At 41.4% G+C, this 13692-nt stretch overlaps 1 protein-coding gene across 1 annotated transcript; it reads right to left on the bottom strand.

Moving 5' to 3' along the window:
- Positions 1 to 2495: 2495 nt before the first annotated feature.
- Positions 2496 to 5792, bottom strand: LOC132983519 (fucolectin-1-like). Its single transcript, XM_061049850.1, has 5 exons — positions 5729 to 5792; positions 4859 to 5144; positions 4132 to 4286; positions 3305 to 3590; positions 2496 to 2646 (listed from the first exon to the last, which is right to left on the bottom strand). Exons 1-5 carry the CDS (start codon positions 5790 to 5792, stop codon positions 2496 to 2498), a joined length of 942 nt encoding a protein of 313 aa, XP_060905833.1.
- Positions 5793 to 13692: the final 7900 nt, after the last annotated feature.

Raw genomic sequence — 13692 nt, 5'->3', positions numbered from 1 at the left:
GAGGTACTCAATATATGTATTTAACTTTTTTACTAACATTTATGTATAATATTTGGTCAGCTAACCGCCAATCAGATAGCTCGTTAGTTACTAAACACAGTTAAAAGGTGCTCGGGGCATCTGCAACAGTGACTCTAAATATCCACATCTTGATCCAGAAGTAATTTTCACCCCTTTCCCTAAACCGAATGATTGTTGTTTGTCATTGGCCATGTGACTGATATTCAAAGGTCACATATACTCCTCCTTTCTTGTTCCAAATCAAATTGTTTTCAAGGGAGTCGCCAATGCGCAGCCCGGGTCTCTACAGTCGTGTAGAAAACTGATCATCTTTGCGGTGGGTTATCTTAACAGAATCCACTCTATGGGTTTTAAGCAAATACAGTTGCCCCCAGGGGGCGAAGGTTTTGTTGGTGTGAGAGCAGGACCCATGGGCCAATCATTGTCATTATTCCCATCAATAGCAAAGTATGAAATGCTATCTGGATACAATGATGACTGTGAGGCTTCATTTGAGCGCCAGGTTCTCTCCTGAAAAATAAAATGCAAGCACTTATTGTTCTTCTGTGTTTTAATCACTATGAGGTCACAACACTGTTTTTTTAAATATGTGGTCTGTCCTTGCCTTGAATTTTACTTTAATCTGTTTCCTTCCAATCTTTGCTAACAATACATATTATTTTACATCTGCAAAGCTACTTACCAGATATCAGTGTTGGCTGAGAGCCAAGAGCCTCACACATGGCACCAATCATGTTGGGGTTTGGAGAGCTTGCACACAGACAAAATTTATGTTGGGGTTTTATGTGTTAAATTAGGCTATTCAATTAATATTCATAATTATGATTATTTAATTATTAATATAAATTAGCAGTATTAATAATCTGAAGGAATAACAATGGGGTACCACCATGGAATCAGGGAATAATAACCAAATAACACAAATCAGTCTTGGATTTAATTAGTTAAATACCAATATAATGAATATTTAATAACTATCTAAATTTAAATAAGTAGAAGGCATGAATCATAACCCTTATTTAATAAAGTAACATCAACTGAAATCAATGACACTCAATCAAACAAATAACTATTATAAACAAAACTACAGCAAACAAAATATTTACAGAGTGGCGTGTGAGTGAGAAGAGTTGGGGGAGGCAAAGAGAGAGAAAAAGCACGATGTGGTGAGGTCAAATGGGGACAAAATGGTGGACAAATAACAAAGTGAGCTCTGTGGCTTGGCGTCGAGGAAATTCATCAATCATAACATCAATATTAGACTGATGAGTCTCTTATCATACTTAGCTGTAACTGCTAATATACAACACATACTTTTACCATTATTACTTACACTGTAGCTCTAAATACAAAACTACAATATATCCAGAATTCTGCTGCTCGCATTCTCACGCACTCCTGCACCTGTGACTACATCACCACCGTTCTTCATGACTTCCACTGGCTCCCCGAAACCCAGCGTATCCACTTCAAAGTCCTCATCACCACTAGCATAGCCCTCCACAACCTGCCCCCTCTCCCCCACGTTTCTGATATCCCCCCTTACCTATCTGAGCCCCTCCACCGGCATACTCCACCTCTGCACTCTCAGGTCTACTGATGCAAACCACTTGTACTTCCCATGCAGAACTAACCATCAGTTCTGGGGGGGACAAGGCCTTCTCCATTGCCACTCCCACACTCTGGAACTCACTCCCAAAAATCATCAGAGACCCCCCCCTCTCCACCTTCAAGAAGTCCCTAAAAACTCTCCTCTTCAACATCATCTACAACCACTATCAAAACCTCTTATCATCCTCCTTTTCTTAGATTATTTCTTCTTTGTTAAATGTTTTTGAGTATTCATTTATCTCATTCATCGTTGTTGTTGCTCTGTTTGTCCCTATCCTTCTTCCTGCATCTCCCTTTATCCCACTTTCCAACCCCAAATCACTCAACAGACATCTTTTCATCATGAGCCTGGTTTTGCTCGAGGTTTCTGCCTCTTCAAGGAAGTTTTTTCTTGTCACTTTCCTAAATGTTGCTTAGTGCTCATGATGGATTAATGTTGGGTCTTTGTACATAATATAACAAAGAGTTTTACCTGCTCTGTTTGGAAAGTGTCTCGAGATCAAATTTGTTATGAATTGGCGCTTTACAATTGATTTAGAAGAAGTTGATGATGTACCTTATTAATCTATTTTACACTCTGTTATTGAACATGCTACACACATACAGGCTGAAATGCACAAACAGGATCCTGTGGACATGCAGTAATGGAGAAACGTCAGCGAGGGTCACTATTGATTGCTATCAGCGCTGACGGCAGCTTTGTCTACAAATACATGGCAGTAAAACAAGATGCAATTATCCTTTTACACAAATTTTATTATTTTCCAATGCAAACAATCAAAATGAAGCCTTATCTATTAGTTTGATTCATGCGAGTTCAGTTGGTTAAATTTAGCTTGTTTAGGATAAAGTGAATCTTTATGCTAATCCAGGACGGAGCCATAAACCTCCACCTCACACAGGGTCAGGTACTCCTTCCTTCCAGGGATGAATACGTTCACGTAGCGGCCATCCATCCCATTACATTGAAATTCAACAGTCGCTCCGGCGGGGATGTTATCCAGCACGGCGCATCTGACAAAAGAAAGACCAATCGAGACGTCACATAAATACCATTTTAAAAAATATATATATGTTCTCCGTTATAACTGTGAAACATGTGTTACTGCAGAACTTTTCCTAAATAATTATTTAATTTAGACAACTTTATTTATCCCAGAGGGCAATTCGGTTCCACAGTCCACCCAGACCATGCCTATATTTACAAACAACAGAAGATTATTAATCAGAGACAACAAACAATCAGTATTTCAGTAGTACTGTACATACAGGCCCCTGGAGCAGAAGAAAAAGTGTGTGTTGAAACAGGCCGTTGGGAGATTTTCCCTTCATGACATCACAAAGAGCAGTAACCCCTCCCCATGGTGGGTGACACTCCCACAGCTAGGTTTGTTCTGCTCTCTGAGTCTGCCTTCTCACAGTAAACGATAGAGCCAGAAAGCCCGAGCCACCCACGGCCTTCCGGAGGGGGACGTGGTCAGACATTCAAAGCTACAGACACAGAAACAGCCTATTCTGAGCAGGGCTGAAATAGAGGGGTTTATAGGCATGATCAAATACAGGATCAGAGTGGATTTGAAACAAGAAACTTCACAGACATGTTTTGGGGAGCTCTGAAACTTAAACTGGTTGAAGAGAAGAATAGCATGTGACCTTTAAGTGAAGACTATACCTTGGGTTGTTGTTGCCATTGTTTTCAAGTGAGTCTCCAATGCGCAGCTCGGCTCCATTCAGTCGTTGATAGTAACCAAGATTTTTGCGGTTGGTTATCTTGACAGAATCCACTTTATGGGTTTTCAGCAAATCAAGTCGCCACCAGGGGGCGAAGTTGATGTCGGTGTGAGAGCAGGACCCGTGGACCCGATCGTTGTCGTTATTCCCATCAATAGCAAAGTATGCATTGCCTTCTATATACAATGATGACTGTGAGGCTTTTCCTTTGAGTGCCAGGTTCTCTCCTGTAAAATAAAATGCAAGCACTTATAAATATGTTTGTTCTTCTGTGTTTTAATCACTACGAGGTCACAACACTGTTTTTTTTCAATTACTCACTCATCACCACTAACATAGCCCTCCACAACATTTCTGATCTCCCCCTTACTTATCTGAGCCCCTCCACCGGCATACTCCACCCCTGCACTCAGGTCTACTGATGCAAACCACTTGTACTTCCCATTTAAAAAACAAAACAAAAACAAAAAACATCTGCAAAGCAACTTGTCATATATCAGACACAATTTCCATTCTGAAATGTCCTCAATTCTGAAAGATTTCTGTGTGGGAGGGATGGAGACCACATGTGCCTGTTTCTAACATCATATAAAGTCATAACTGATGTGTGTCCATTCCAACATACTGGTAATGCTGGGTCTTTGTTGAGCAGCCAATCACAATCAAGTATCCAACCAGATCGAGGTATGAACTTAAATATTTAGATACATGCTTGAACAGAATGACTGTGACTTATTTAAAATAGAACTGTATGGCTTAAATCCTCACCTGTCGGGGCATGGTACCCGTAAACCTCCACTTCACAGACCGTAAGATACCTGTTAGCACCGGGTAGAACGATTGTCACATAACGTCCACTGATACGAGTGCTTGGAGTCAGCGTGTGAGAGATGCCTGCAGGGATGTGAGATATTGTTCCAGCCCTGAAACAGACACACAAACACGTTAAAATGATCATAATCGGGGCGTGCCCCTTGTATGGAGGCTATGGTCCTCCATGCGACCCAGGTTCGAATCCGGCCTGTGGCTCCTTTACTACATGTCATTCCCTACTCTCTCTCCCTGATTTCCAGCTCTAGCCACTGTCCTGTCTCTCCATATAACACGTCTGTTAAAACATCATATAATGTAAAATAATAATAATTTCATTTATATAGCACTTTTCAAGACAGATTCACCAAGTGCTTCCACAGACAACATGTATTATTCCAAAGCTGAGTAGCCACTAGAGCAAATGGTCGATCACCCTTTGCTAAGGAGTGAGGAGTTCATTGATGTAGTCTGGTGCCTGCATGCATGGCCATGAAAAGCCTACAAGTAACATTTTAAAATGGATACTGAAAGAAACGGGTAACCAATGCAAAGAGGATAAAACTAGGGTTTTGTTGGCGAGGCTTTTCTAGTGACGCGTCTCTCTGTGATCGGCCCTGACTGTGCAGATGCTACCTCTAGGCTATTGCAGTGCGAGGTTTTTAGTAGCTTTAATATCACTCACAGTGGGTTTGCAGCACCATTGTCTTTTAAGTTGTCGCCTATGTGAACCTCAGCCCCATTGAGCCTCTGTGCACAGCAGTCTCCTCTGTTGGTGATGACGACGGAGGTGACGATGTAGCTGTCCAGCAGGTCCACTCTCCACCAGGGGTTGTCCATTTTTATAGTGTGAGTGCATGAACCAGCGTCGAAGTTTGATTCACGGTTTCCATCGATTGCACTGGAGGCATCCCCAAAGTTATGCGGATAGCGATACGACTGAGTTGCTTTGCCACGCAAGGCCACATTTTCTGTTGAGGAAATGATTCATAGATGTATATTAAATAGAATCAGAATCAGCTTTATTGACCGTATGCTTAAACACACTAGGAATGTGTCTTCGGTAACTGTGCTCTCAATGTGCAAAAGAATAACATTAAATATAAACATTTAAGGAAAAAACAATATATAGAAAGCTAAATAAGATACTAGTGTAGTTGTGAGTAGTGCAAAAAATGCTGATATGAAATATATGCTATTATGTAACAGATGATTATTTTACTTGAGCTAAAGTTCTTACAGTACGTACATAAGCAGTATTCATGGAAATAGCTTCATGATGTCAGATTCCTACTCACTAAAAGGAAGTTTTCCCCAACAATGAACATTAACATTGGTGATTATAGTATTTGTTTGTTTTCCACTTGTCTTAAATAAGTTTGATTGGCAGCTTCTCGTTGTCTATTTCTCACTTGAAGTGTACTTTCAGTTCGAGACCATCTACTACAATACTAAGTGGTACTATGGATTAGTGTGAGAACTAGAAGAGAGAGAACTCATTCAGTTTACCAATAATAAAGAGAATACCATTATTATCACATTACAGTATACTTACCATGATTTCTGGCTGAGCACATTCCCAAGAGGGTCAGCAAAAGAAATACCAAAACGTACTTCATTGTTCTGGATGAGACAGAAAAGAGACCAATTTTCAGTCAAGTGTCTTGAGATAACATTTGTAATGAGTTGGCACTTCAGAAAAAAAAAGGATGTCCTGTTGCTTCAGGGCTCTGCATCCAAATTAAGGGCGTTTTCACATTAGGCTCAATAGCCCCCTTCCCCCGCTCGTCTACGTTAAACACTTGCTTATTCACACAGTCCGATATAGCAGGTGGCAGTATGCACACAGCTGGTTTGCAAATCCACCAAAAAGCTGAAAGAAGAAGAAGCAAGCATGGCAACCAATCATGTACTGAGTCCATTGTGCTAGCTGTGGATGTTTTTGTTATTTCTGGTACCCCAACAATGACCTTCTTATTACTTCCACATCTATTGTGCAGCTCAGAGGATGAAACAGGTCTGTGCTACTCGGATACAGTGGTTTTTGGAGCAATACAAGATATTTTGAATGACGTCACAGTGGTCCACTTCCTTGTTTGATTACAGTTTCATTCAAATCTACCACGGACTGTGATCGAGTACACATGAATCATGCCCGAGACCACCTCTTCCAGGGGACTCGGGCACAGTACCCCAATATGGTAAAAGTATGGTACTTTTGTGTTGTCACTGATCAAATGACCGGACTTTGGGGTAGAGCGTACTCGGATCTTGGCCAGGGTATCTGTTGCACCAGGCACTGGCTCACTATCCCTTTTTAAACATTGTGCCTGCCTCACTCTAGGTTTGTGCCGACACTTTGCTGTAAACACATTTTAAATGCCCAATTCTTACTATTTTGTCCCACATACTCTTCCTTCTTCCAGTCTACCAACAGGGAAATACAAAACATTTTCAGAAAGTATTTTATTCGTGCATTTGTCATACCTAAGAAATTAGAGTTTCAAGCTCAGGTTTTAAAATATAACTAAGAATATGTTAAGTCAGTAACTCTTAAAGTACATTTTCAGTATTTATATGCATCGTACTAGTTGCAGTAATGAATACTTAAAAGAGATGAGAAATGCAAAATTAAATATTTACCCTGATTTCTGGTACTTCCCTGGAGTCCAACAATGCAAATGTGTGGGCACTCACTATTTCTGCTCAGTGAGAGTGGTGAGAGAATCAACTCATTGCAATCAGGTGTGTGTGGCACTGATTGGCTTTGATTAAACCCAGGTGTGGGGAGTTTTCATGTCTCCAGTGCTTTGTGCTGACTCATTATCTCACCTTCAGAGGTTCTCCCTGTGAGAGGTTCTCCCTGTGGTTTCTCGAGTGGTTGTGTGTATCTACGTATAAACACCAACTAAGAACTTTCTGCATAAGATTTCTGTTGCCGGTCTCCCAGTGTTTAAATTGGGGTGCTGGATAGTTTCGTGTCTACTCCAGTCTTTTGTGTTATCAAAGGTCTTCCTGGCAGCCTTTGCTTTTTGTTTCGTGTTTTCTGGGTCTCCTGGACAATTTTGGTTTTGAGTCAGCTGCTTGGCAGCAGTGGTTTAGTTAATCCTTTTCGGTGCATTATTTACGTTTCGAAGCCTGTTGTGGCTCTAAACACTTTTGTTGTTTCTTCCCCGCTTTCCAATCTATCGCTATCGCGATTTTGTGGTTATCCTTCTGGGATAACTTTGAGACACCCCTGGGTCCGCACTCGCGTCCCAATCCCCCACCCCCACCCCCCCTTCCTGACACCAACTCTTTCCCTAGGCAGAGATGTGTGTGTGTGTGCAGACTAGTCTTACACGTATCCATAATATAAATACCCTAAAAGCCAATCACATCACATCATGGAGTCTAATCACACTCAAGACAAATCACACTCCTCTTCTGGTCATCTGGACTCAAGAGATCATCTAAGGACACGCAAACGATGGCAGTCATGTGATTCCTAATTATAAATAAATACACAACTGCATTAACCCAACTGTTGTGACAGTCTCTGCCTTCGCTCTAACAGTCAGGCTTTTACTAATACGTTCTGTCTCTCCTGTTCCTAAAGCAGAGTCTGTAAGTCAGATACAGAGTAAATAACAGTGAACCAGGACTTTGGCTTAACACACAAACATTAGCCGTTACACTTAAGAGCCTTTCAGATAGTATGCGGTGTGCAGAGCAGAGGGGCAGTGTAGGGAGGGGGAGTGCGCAAATCAGCTACGCAAGTTGCTTGGTGACTGAAACGATAGTTGGAACAATAGCTCAATAGCATTGTGCCCCAGCACAAAGTATGTGTCCACTATTCAGTAGAAAGCTACGACCTTTCTTCTGCTGAGAAGGAGAAGAGGAACAGAAAAGAAGAAGAGGGTGTGGCTTCATGAAAGCCTCAGGGCGCGACAGGATGTGGGAGCGTTTAGGCTCGTTCAGGTGCTGCAGCTCTATAACGACCGCTTCACGAACATGCCACACATTTCTGCTGCTGTTTTAAACACACCGGGTACACCAAACTGTTGGACATGTCTTCACAAACTAGAGTTCTCTGTCTGATGTCCTGGTAGGTCTGTAAACTAGAGGTCAGGAAAGTGGGACAACGCTTGGAGGTGACGTCACGGAGCGCTGCGCCAAAGTTTAAAATATTGAACTTCCTCGCAGCGCGCTCAGACGGCAAGCACAAACTGTGGGGCGCAGTACCCTCAGGCGTAAAAACGGCATTAACAAACTGAGAAAAAGACAAAGGTACAATGTGATTTATTCTCTACTCTGAAGCTAACACTTGAAGTTTGAGCTAATGAGGCACTTTCTTCTTCTGCTAGGTGTGCTGTGACTCTTCCCGAGTCGAGGAACTACCCTTCCCACAATCCATTGCGATTGATACCGCTTCTTAGTCGTTGTTATAGTGTTTATACTGTTAATACAAGTGTTGTACTATCTTGTAGTTTGTGTTGTTGAATATATGAATTACATTCGTTATTCATATGTTCCTAACCTGAATAACATCACCCATCACTTCCTGCAGGGGGCTCCGGAGGCTCATCAGAGGCCGCCGCCATGCTGGAAATGTCAGCCTAACGACAGGTTGAGACCTGGAGCTGAGGAGGGTTTTAAGCATCATGACAAACAGTTACATCCCGCAAACAGTTACATCCCGCGCATCACGTCAGCTATGCGCCTTATTGGGAAAACCCTCATCCTTCTTAAAATTAATGACGATGACTCAAAAAATTCAGTAAAACTGTGTAAACAGCAATGGTTGCATCACATGGATTATGTGTGTGTGTTTCCCGACAAACCGATAACACTCGATTTCATCTCAGACTTTAACCCATGAAGGTTGCCAATAAAAAAATTAGCAGTAAAACAGTGTAAACAACATTGGTTGCAGATTTTTCAACCCTGTTGGGCCACACAGGCTTAGGACAGTCAAACAATGGACTTGGGCCTGCACCTCTGTGAGAAGCCTCATTTGAGTTATTCACTGAGATCACAAAGAGGCCTAAAAGGACTCTTAATCCCAGAATCCCCTGCAGTACTTCACACCTACGCGTGAAGTAAGGGGGGACCGGAACCTCTCTCTCCTCATTGGAGGGGACCTGAGGTAGACCCCCCATGGAGCAGGCCAGGCTACAAAACTCCAAGACTTCCATTGCTCTTTCTCTTTCCACGCGCTGACTTCAAGTGTTCGGAGACACAAGCTCACCTCCTGTTTTCTGCAACTATCTTCCTTCGTTCTAAGTTTTGGCACGCAGGTAATCCGCGGCCGGCAGTGTTCTAAATTCCGAGCTCGGATTGTCCAGTGAACGCATCTCAGTTTCTCGGAGAGTGTCAGACTATAACAGATTATCGGAAAGATAAGGGTCTTATTCCGTCCTGCAACGAAAGGACATCACCGGACATCTTTCCACTCGACTGAGAACCAACGAAGCCGTTCTTGCCGTAAGGGACCCTCGGCGCCATCAGACGCCTCTGCACCTGGACGGCGAGAAGGTCTGTTTTATCGTCGGACTCCTTTTTCCTTCACCAATCGCGGGCAAAGCGATTCACAAGTGAGGCTTAATTAGGTCTGGGCAGATTTAGCTTTAGAGAGTGTTTTTAACAATTGTTTGATCAATGCAGAAACTGTAATTTTTATCTTTGTTGGACCGCCGCGTCTTTTTTGCCAAAGTTTCATGTAATAAAAGCTATGAGATTTGGGGTCCTGTAGCACAGAAAAGATGTGTGTTTATTGACGATTTTAGGAGTTCTGTATCTGCCGATCTGAACTATTTGTAGCAGTGCATTTCATTTAAAAGGTTGTTTTTCAGTTCCTGCTTTAGGCCATGAAAATATGGAGTACCAATCCTGTGTCTGAGTAGTAAGTATGAAGCTACGGTTATCTAGCTAGCCTGTGTTGTTTAATTCAAATGAATAAAAATTACCTCTCTTTGAAAATGATTCATATTTTAGCTCATCAGATCTGTGGCTTGGACTGTCAGTAAGTGTCCTTTATATCCACTGAAGAACAAAGTAACAGGCACCTGAGCTGGTTTTGCTTTTATCAACCCACTGAGCAAGAGCGTCAATTTACGCTCCACAGCAAAACAACCATATGGAGTTGATATTGAGGTTTAGTCTGGCAACAAATTGAAATGTCCTTAACATTTCTAACAGCCTGTTCGAACAGCATGCAACGTAAGAGCGACTAAATCAGCTTGATTCTTTTGTTTCCTATTGGGGTTGCCTAAGTGCCGGGCGCACCATTTTAACCCTCTGTTTTTATTCATTTCACTCGCATGAACAAACAAGTAACAAGGTAGGCGGGGGCTCTGAAAGGCGCTGACACTGGCTTTTGTCACTCAGCAGAGCTCATTAGCTTGTTAGCTTGTCGTTCAAAGTGCAGATGGTGCTGCAATTATAATATCCACAGTATGATTGAAATGTCGTTCTTTGACTTGTGTCAACAGCACCGGAGAAAAACTTAATTCAGCTCACCATGAGCCGTTAATTGATGAGGCTCTGAATGTTGTGATTTTAGTCGACAGCTCGTCAATACAAAAGCACCACACATCTGTTTGTCCATCTTCAAAAGAAAACTACCACATGTTAAAATGTTTATTGGGGGAAACTGAAATTCACAGAGCGGAGAAGTAAATATTTAAAGGATGCAGACAACCATCGTGTGATCATGCACGATGCGATGGGGTGTCCAACGCTCGCGTGCTGTTAGGACATGGTGTCAGTTATTACATAAATAAATAAAAAAATTAGTTTATGAAACAACCTCGGAAACTTTGGTTTCTCTAAGTGTAAAACAGTTTGGGTGAATCAGATTGTAAGATCAGTAATAACAGCTTTAAATTGTTGAGGTACGTCGACTTTGATGCAGATGTTTATTAAAAAGAACAAAACAGATCAGTGAGATGAAAGTTTTATAAACAAAGATAGCAAAAAAACACAGTGCCAAACCAAGATGTTGAACTAACGAAAGTGCACACGTCATGCTTGATATCTGTGGGGTCTCATTTCAGAGCCGTTTGTTTCATTGAAGGTTTCATAGTGTAGAAATGATCCTGTTAATCAAGTGCCCGTTTGTAAGGAGCTCCTGAGACATTTTCACATTAGTCTTGAATCCTAGATTTTGCAGGCATTTGTGTTTCAGATGTTTTTTATAATATTTCTCTATTTTGTCTGTATTTTGAAAAATGAAGTTTACAACCACCCAAAAAAATCCCTTCTCTTTTTTGTATATGTTTTTATTGAAACAATCTCAGAAGAAACAATACAATGGTGATGTACTCCATGTATGTATTTAACTTTATTTACTAACATTTATATATAATCTTTGGTCAGCTAACCGCCAATCAGATAGCTCGTTAGTTACTAAACACAGTTAAAAGGTGCTCAGGGCGTCTGCAACAGTGACTCTAAATATCCACATCTTGATCCAGAAGTAATTTTCACCCCTTTCCCTAAACCGAATGATTGTTGTTCGTCATTGGCCATGTGACTGATATTCAAAGGTCACATATACTCCTCCTTTCTTGTTCTAAATCGAATTGTTTTCAAGGGAGTCGCCAATGCGCAGCCCGGGTCCCTACAGTCGTGTAAAAAACTGATAATCTTTGCGGTGGGTTATCTTAACAGAATCCACTCTATGGGTTTTAAGCAAATACAGTTGTCCCCAGGGAGCGAAGGTTTTGTTGGTGTGAGAGCAGGACCCATGGGCCATTATTATTCCCATCAATAGGAAAGTATGAAATGCCATCTGGATACAATGATGACTGTGAGGCTTCATTTGAGCGCCAGGTTCTCTCCTGAAAAATAAAATGCAAGCACTTATTGTTCTTCTGTGTTTTAATCACTATGAGGTCACAACACTGTTTTTTTAAATATGTGGTCTGTCCTTGCCTTGCATTTTACTTTAATCTGTTCCCTTCCAATCTTTGCTAACAATACCTATTATTTTACATCTGCAAAGCTACTTACCAGATATCAGTGTTGGCTGAGAGCCAAGAGCCTCACACATGGCACCAATTATGTTGGGGTTTGGAGAGCTTGCACACAGACAAAATATATGTTGGGGTTTTATGTGTTAAATTAGGCTATTAAATTAATATTCATAATTATGATTATTTAATTATTAATATAAATTAGCAGTATTAATAATCTGAAGGAATAACAATGGGGCACCACCATGGAATCAGGGAATAATAACCAAATAACACAAATCAGTCTTGAATTTAATTAGTTAAATACCAATATAATTAATATTTAATAGATATCTAAATTTAAATAAGTGGAAGGCATGAATCATAACCCTTATTTAATAAAGTAACATCAACTGAAATCCATGAAACTCAATCAAACAAATAACTATTATAAACAAAACTACAGCAAATTAAATATTTTCAGAGTGGCGTGTGTGTGAGTGAGAAGAGTTGGGGGAGGCAAAGAGAGAGAAAAAACATGATGTGGTGAGGTCAAATGGGGACAAAATGGTGGACAAATAACAAAGTGAGCTCTGTGGCTTGGCCTTTGAAGCAGATAGAACTTCTCTGAGATAAGGTCAGTAACTATAACTTAAACACCGGAAAGCCAGTGGTCGGACTTTGATTCAATGGCAGTTGCACTAGTCTTTCTGAGGGTGAAAGTAGTTAACTGAAGGTAAGCTAGCACAGCAGTGAATAAAACACACCGATATGTGAGCATGACAATCCAGCAATAATAAGAAAAATGTAGCAGCTTACAACAGATACTAAACAGGATGTGGTGGAGTGTCTGCAGCGCTCATGTCCAATTGCGTTCAACGACGTCGAAGAAATTCATCAATCATAACATCAATATTAGACTGATGAGTCTCTTATCATCCTTACCTGTAACTGCTAATATACAACACGTACTTTTACCATTATTACTTACACTGTAGCTCTAAATACAAAACTACAATATATCCAGAATTCTGCTGCTCGCATTCTCACGCACTCCTGCACTTTCCACTGGCTCCCCGAAACCCAGCGTATCCACTTCAAAGTCCTCATCACCACTAACATAGCCCTCCACAACCTGCCCCCTCTCCCCCACGTTTCTGATATCCCCCCCTTACCTATCTGAGCCCCTCCACCGCTGCACTCTCAGGTCTACTGATGCAAACCACTTGTTCTTCCCATGCAGAACTAACCATCAGTCCTGGGTGGACAAGGCCTTCTCCATTGCCACGCCCACACTCTGGAACTCACTCTCAAAAACCATCAGAGACCCCCCCTCTCCACCTTCAAGAAGTCCCTAAAAACTCTCCTCTTCAACATCGTCTACAACCACTATCAAAACCTCTTATCATCCTCCTTTTCTTATATTATTTCTTTGTTAAACGTTTTTGAGTATTCATTTATCTCATTCATTGTTGTTGTTGCTCTGTTTGTCCCTATCCTTCTTCCTGCATCTCCCTCTATCCCACTTTCCAACCCCAACTCACTCTCAACAGACGTCTTTTCATCATGAGCCTGGTTTTGC

The sequence above is a fragment of the Labrus mixtus genome, chromosome 11 (genome assembly GCF_963584025.1).
Source record: "Labrus mixtus chromosome 11, fLabMix1.1, whole genome shotgun sequence".
NCBI lineage: Eukaryota > Metazoa > Chordata > Actinopteri > Labriformes > Labridae > Labrus > Labrus mixtus.
Note: the sequence above shows the minus strand (reverse complement) of the source record. Positions and strands in the feature narration are given on the sequence as shown.

Bases quoted from the DNA above. Each gene is read 5' to 3' on its own strand.
- LOC132983519 (XM_061049850.1), bottom strand. From the start codon at position 5,792: ATGAAGTACGTTTTGGTATTTCTTTTGCTGACCCTCTTGGGAATGTGC. The intron at 3,591-4,131 runs GTGAGGATTTAA...TTTATTTTACAG, and splicing joins CGGGTACCATGCCCCGACAG to GAGAGAACCTGGCACTCAAA. The intron at 2,647-3,304 runs GTATAGTCTTCA...TTCTTTTGTCAG, and splicing joins AATGGCAACAACAACCCAAG to ATGCGCCGTGCTGGATAACA.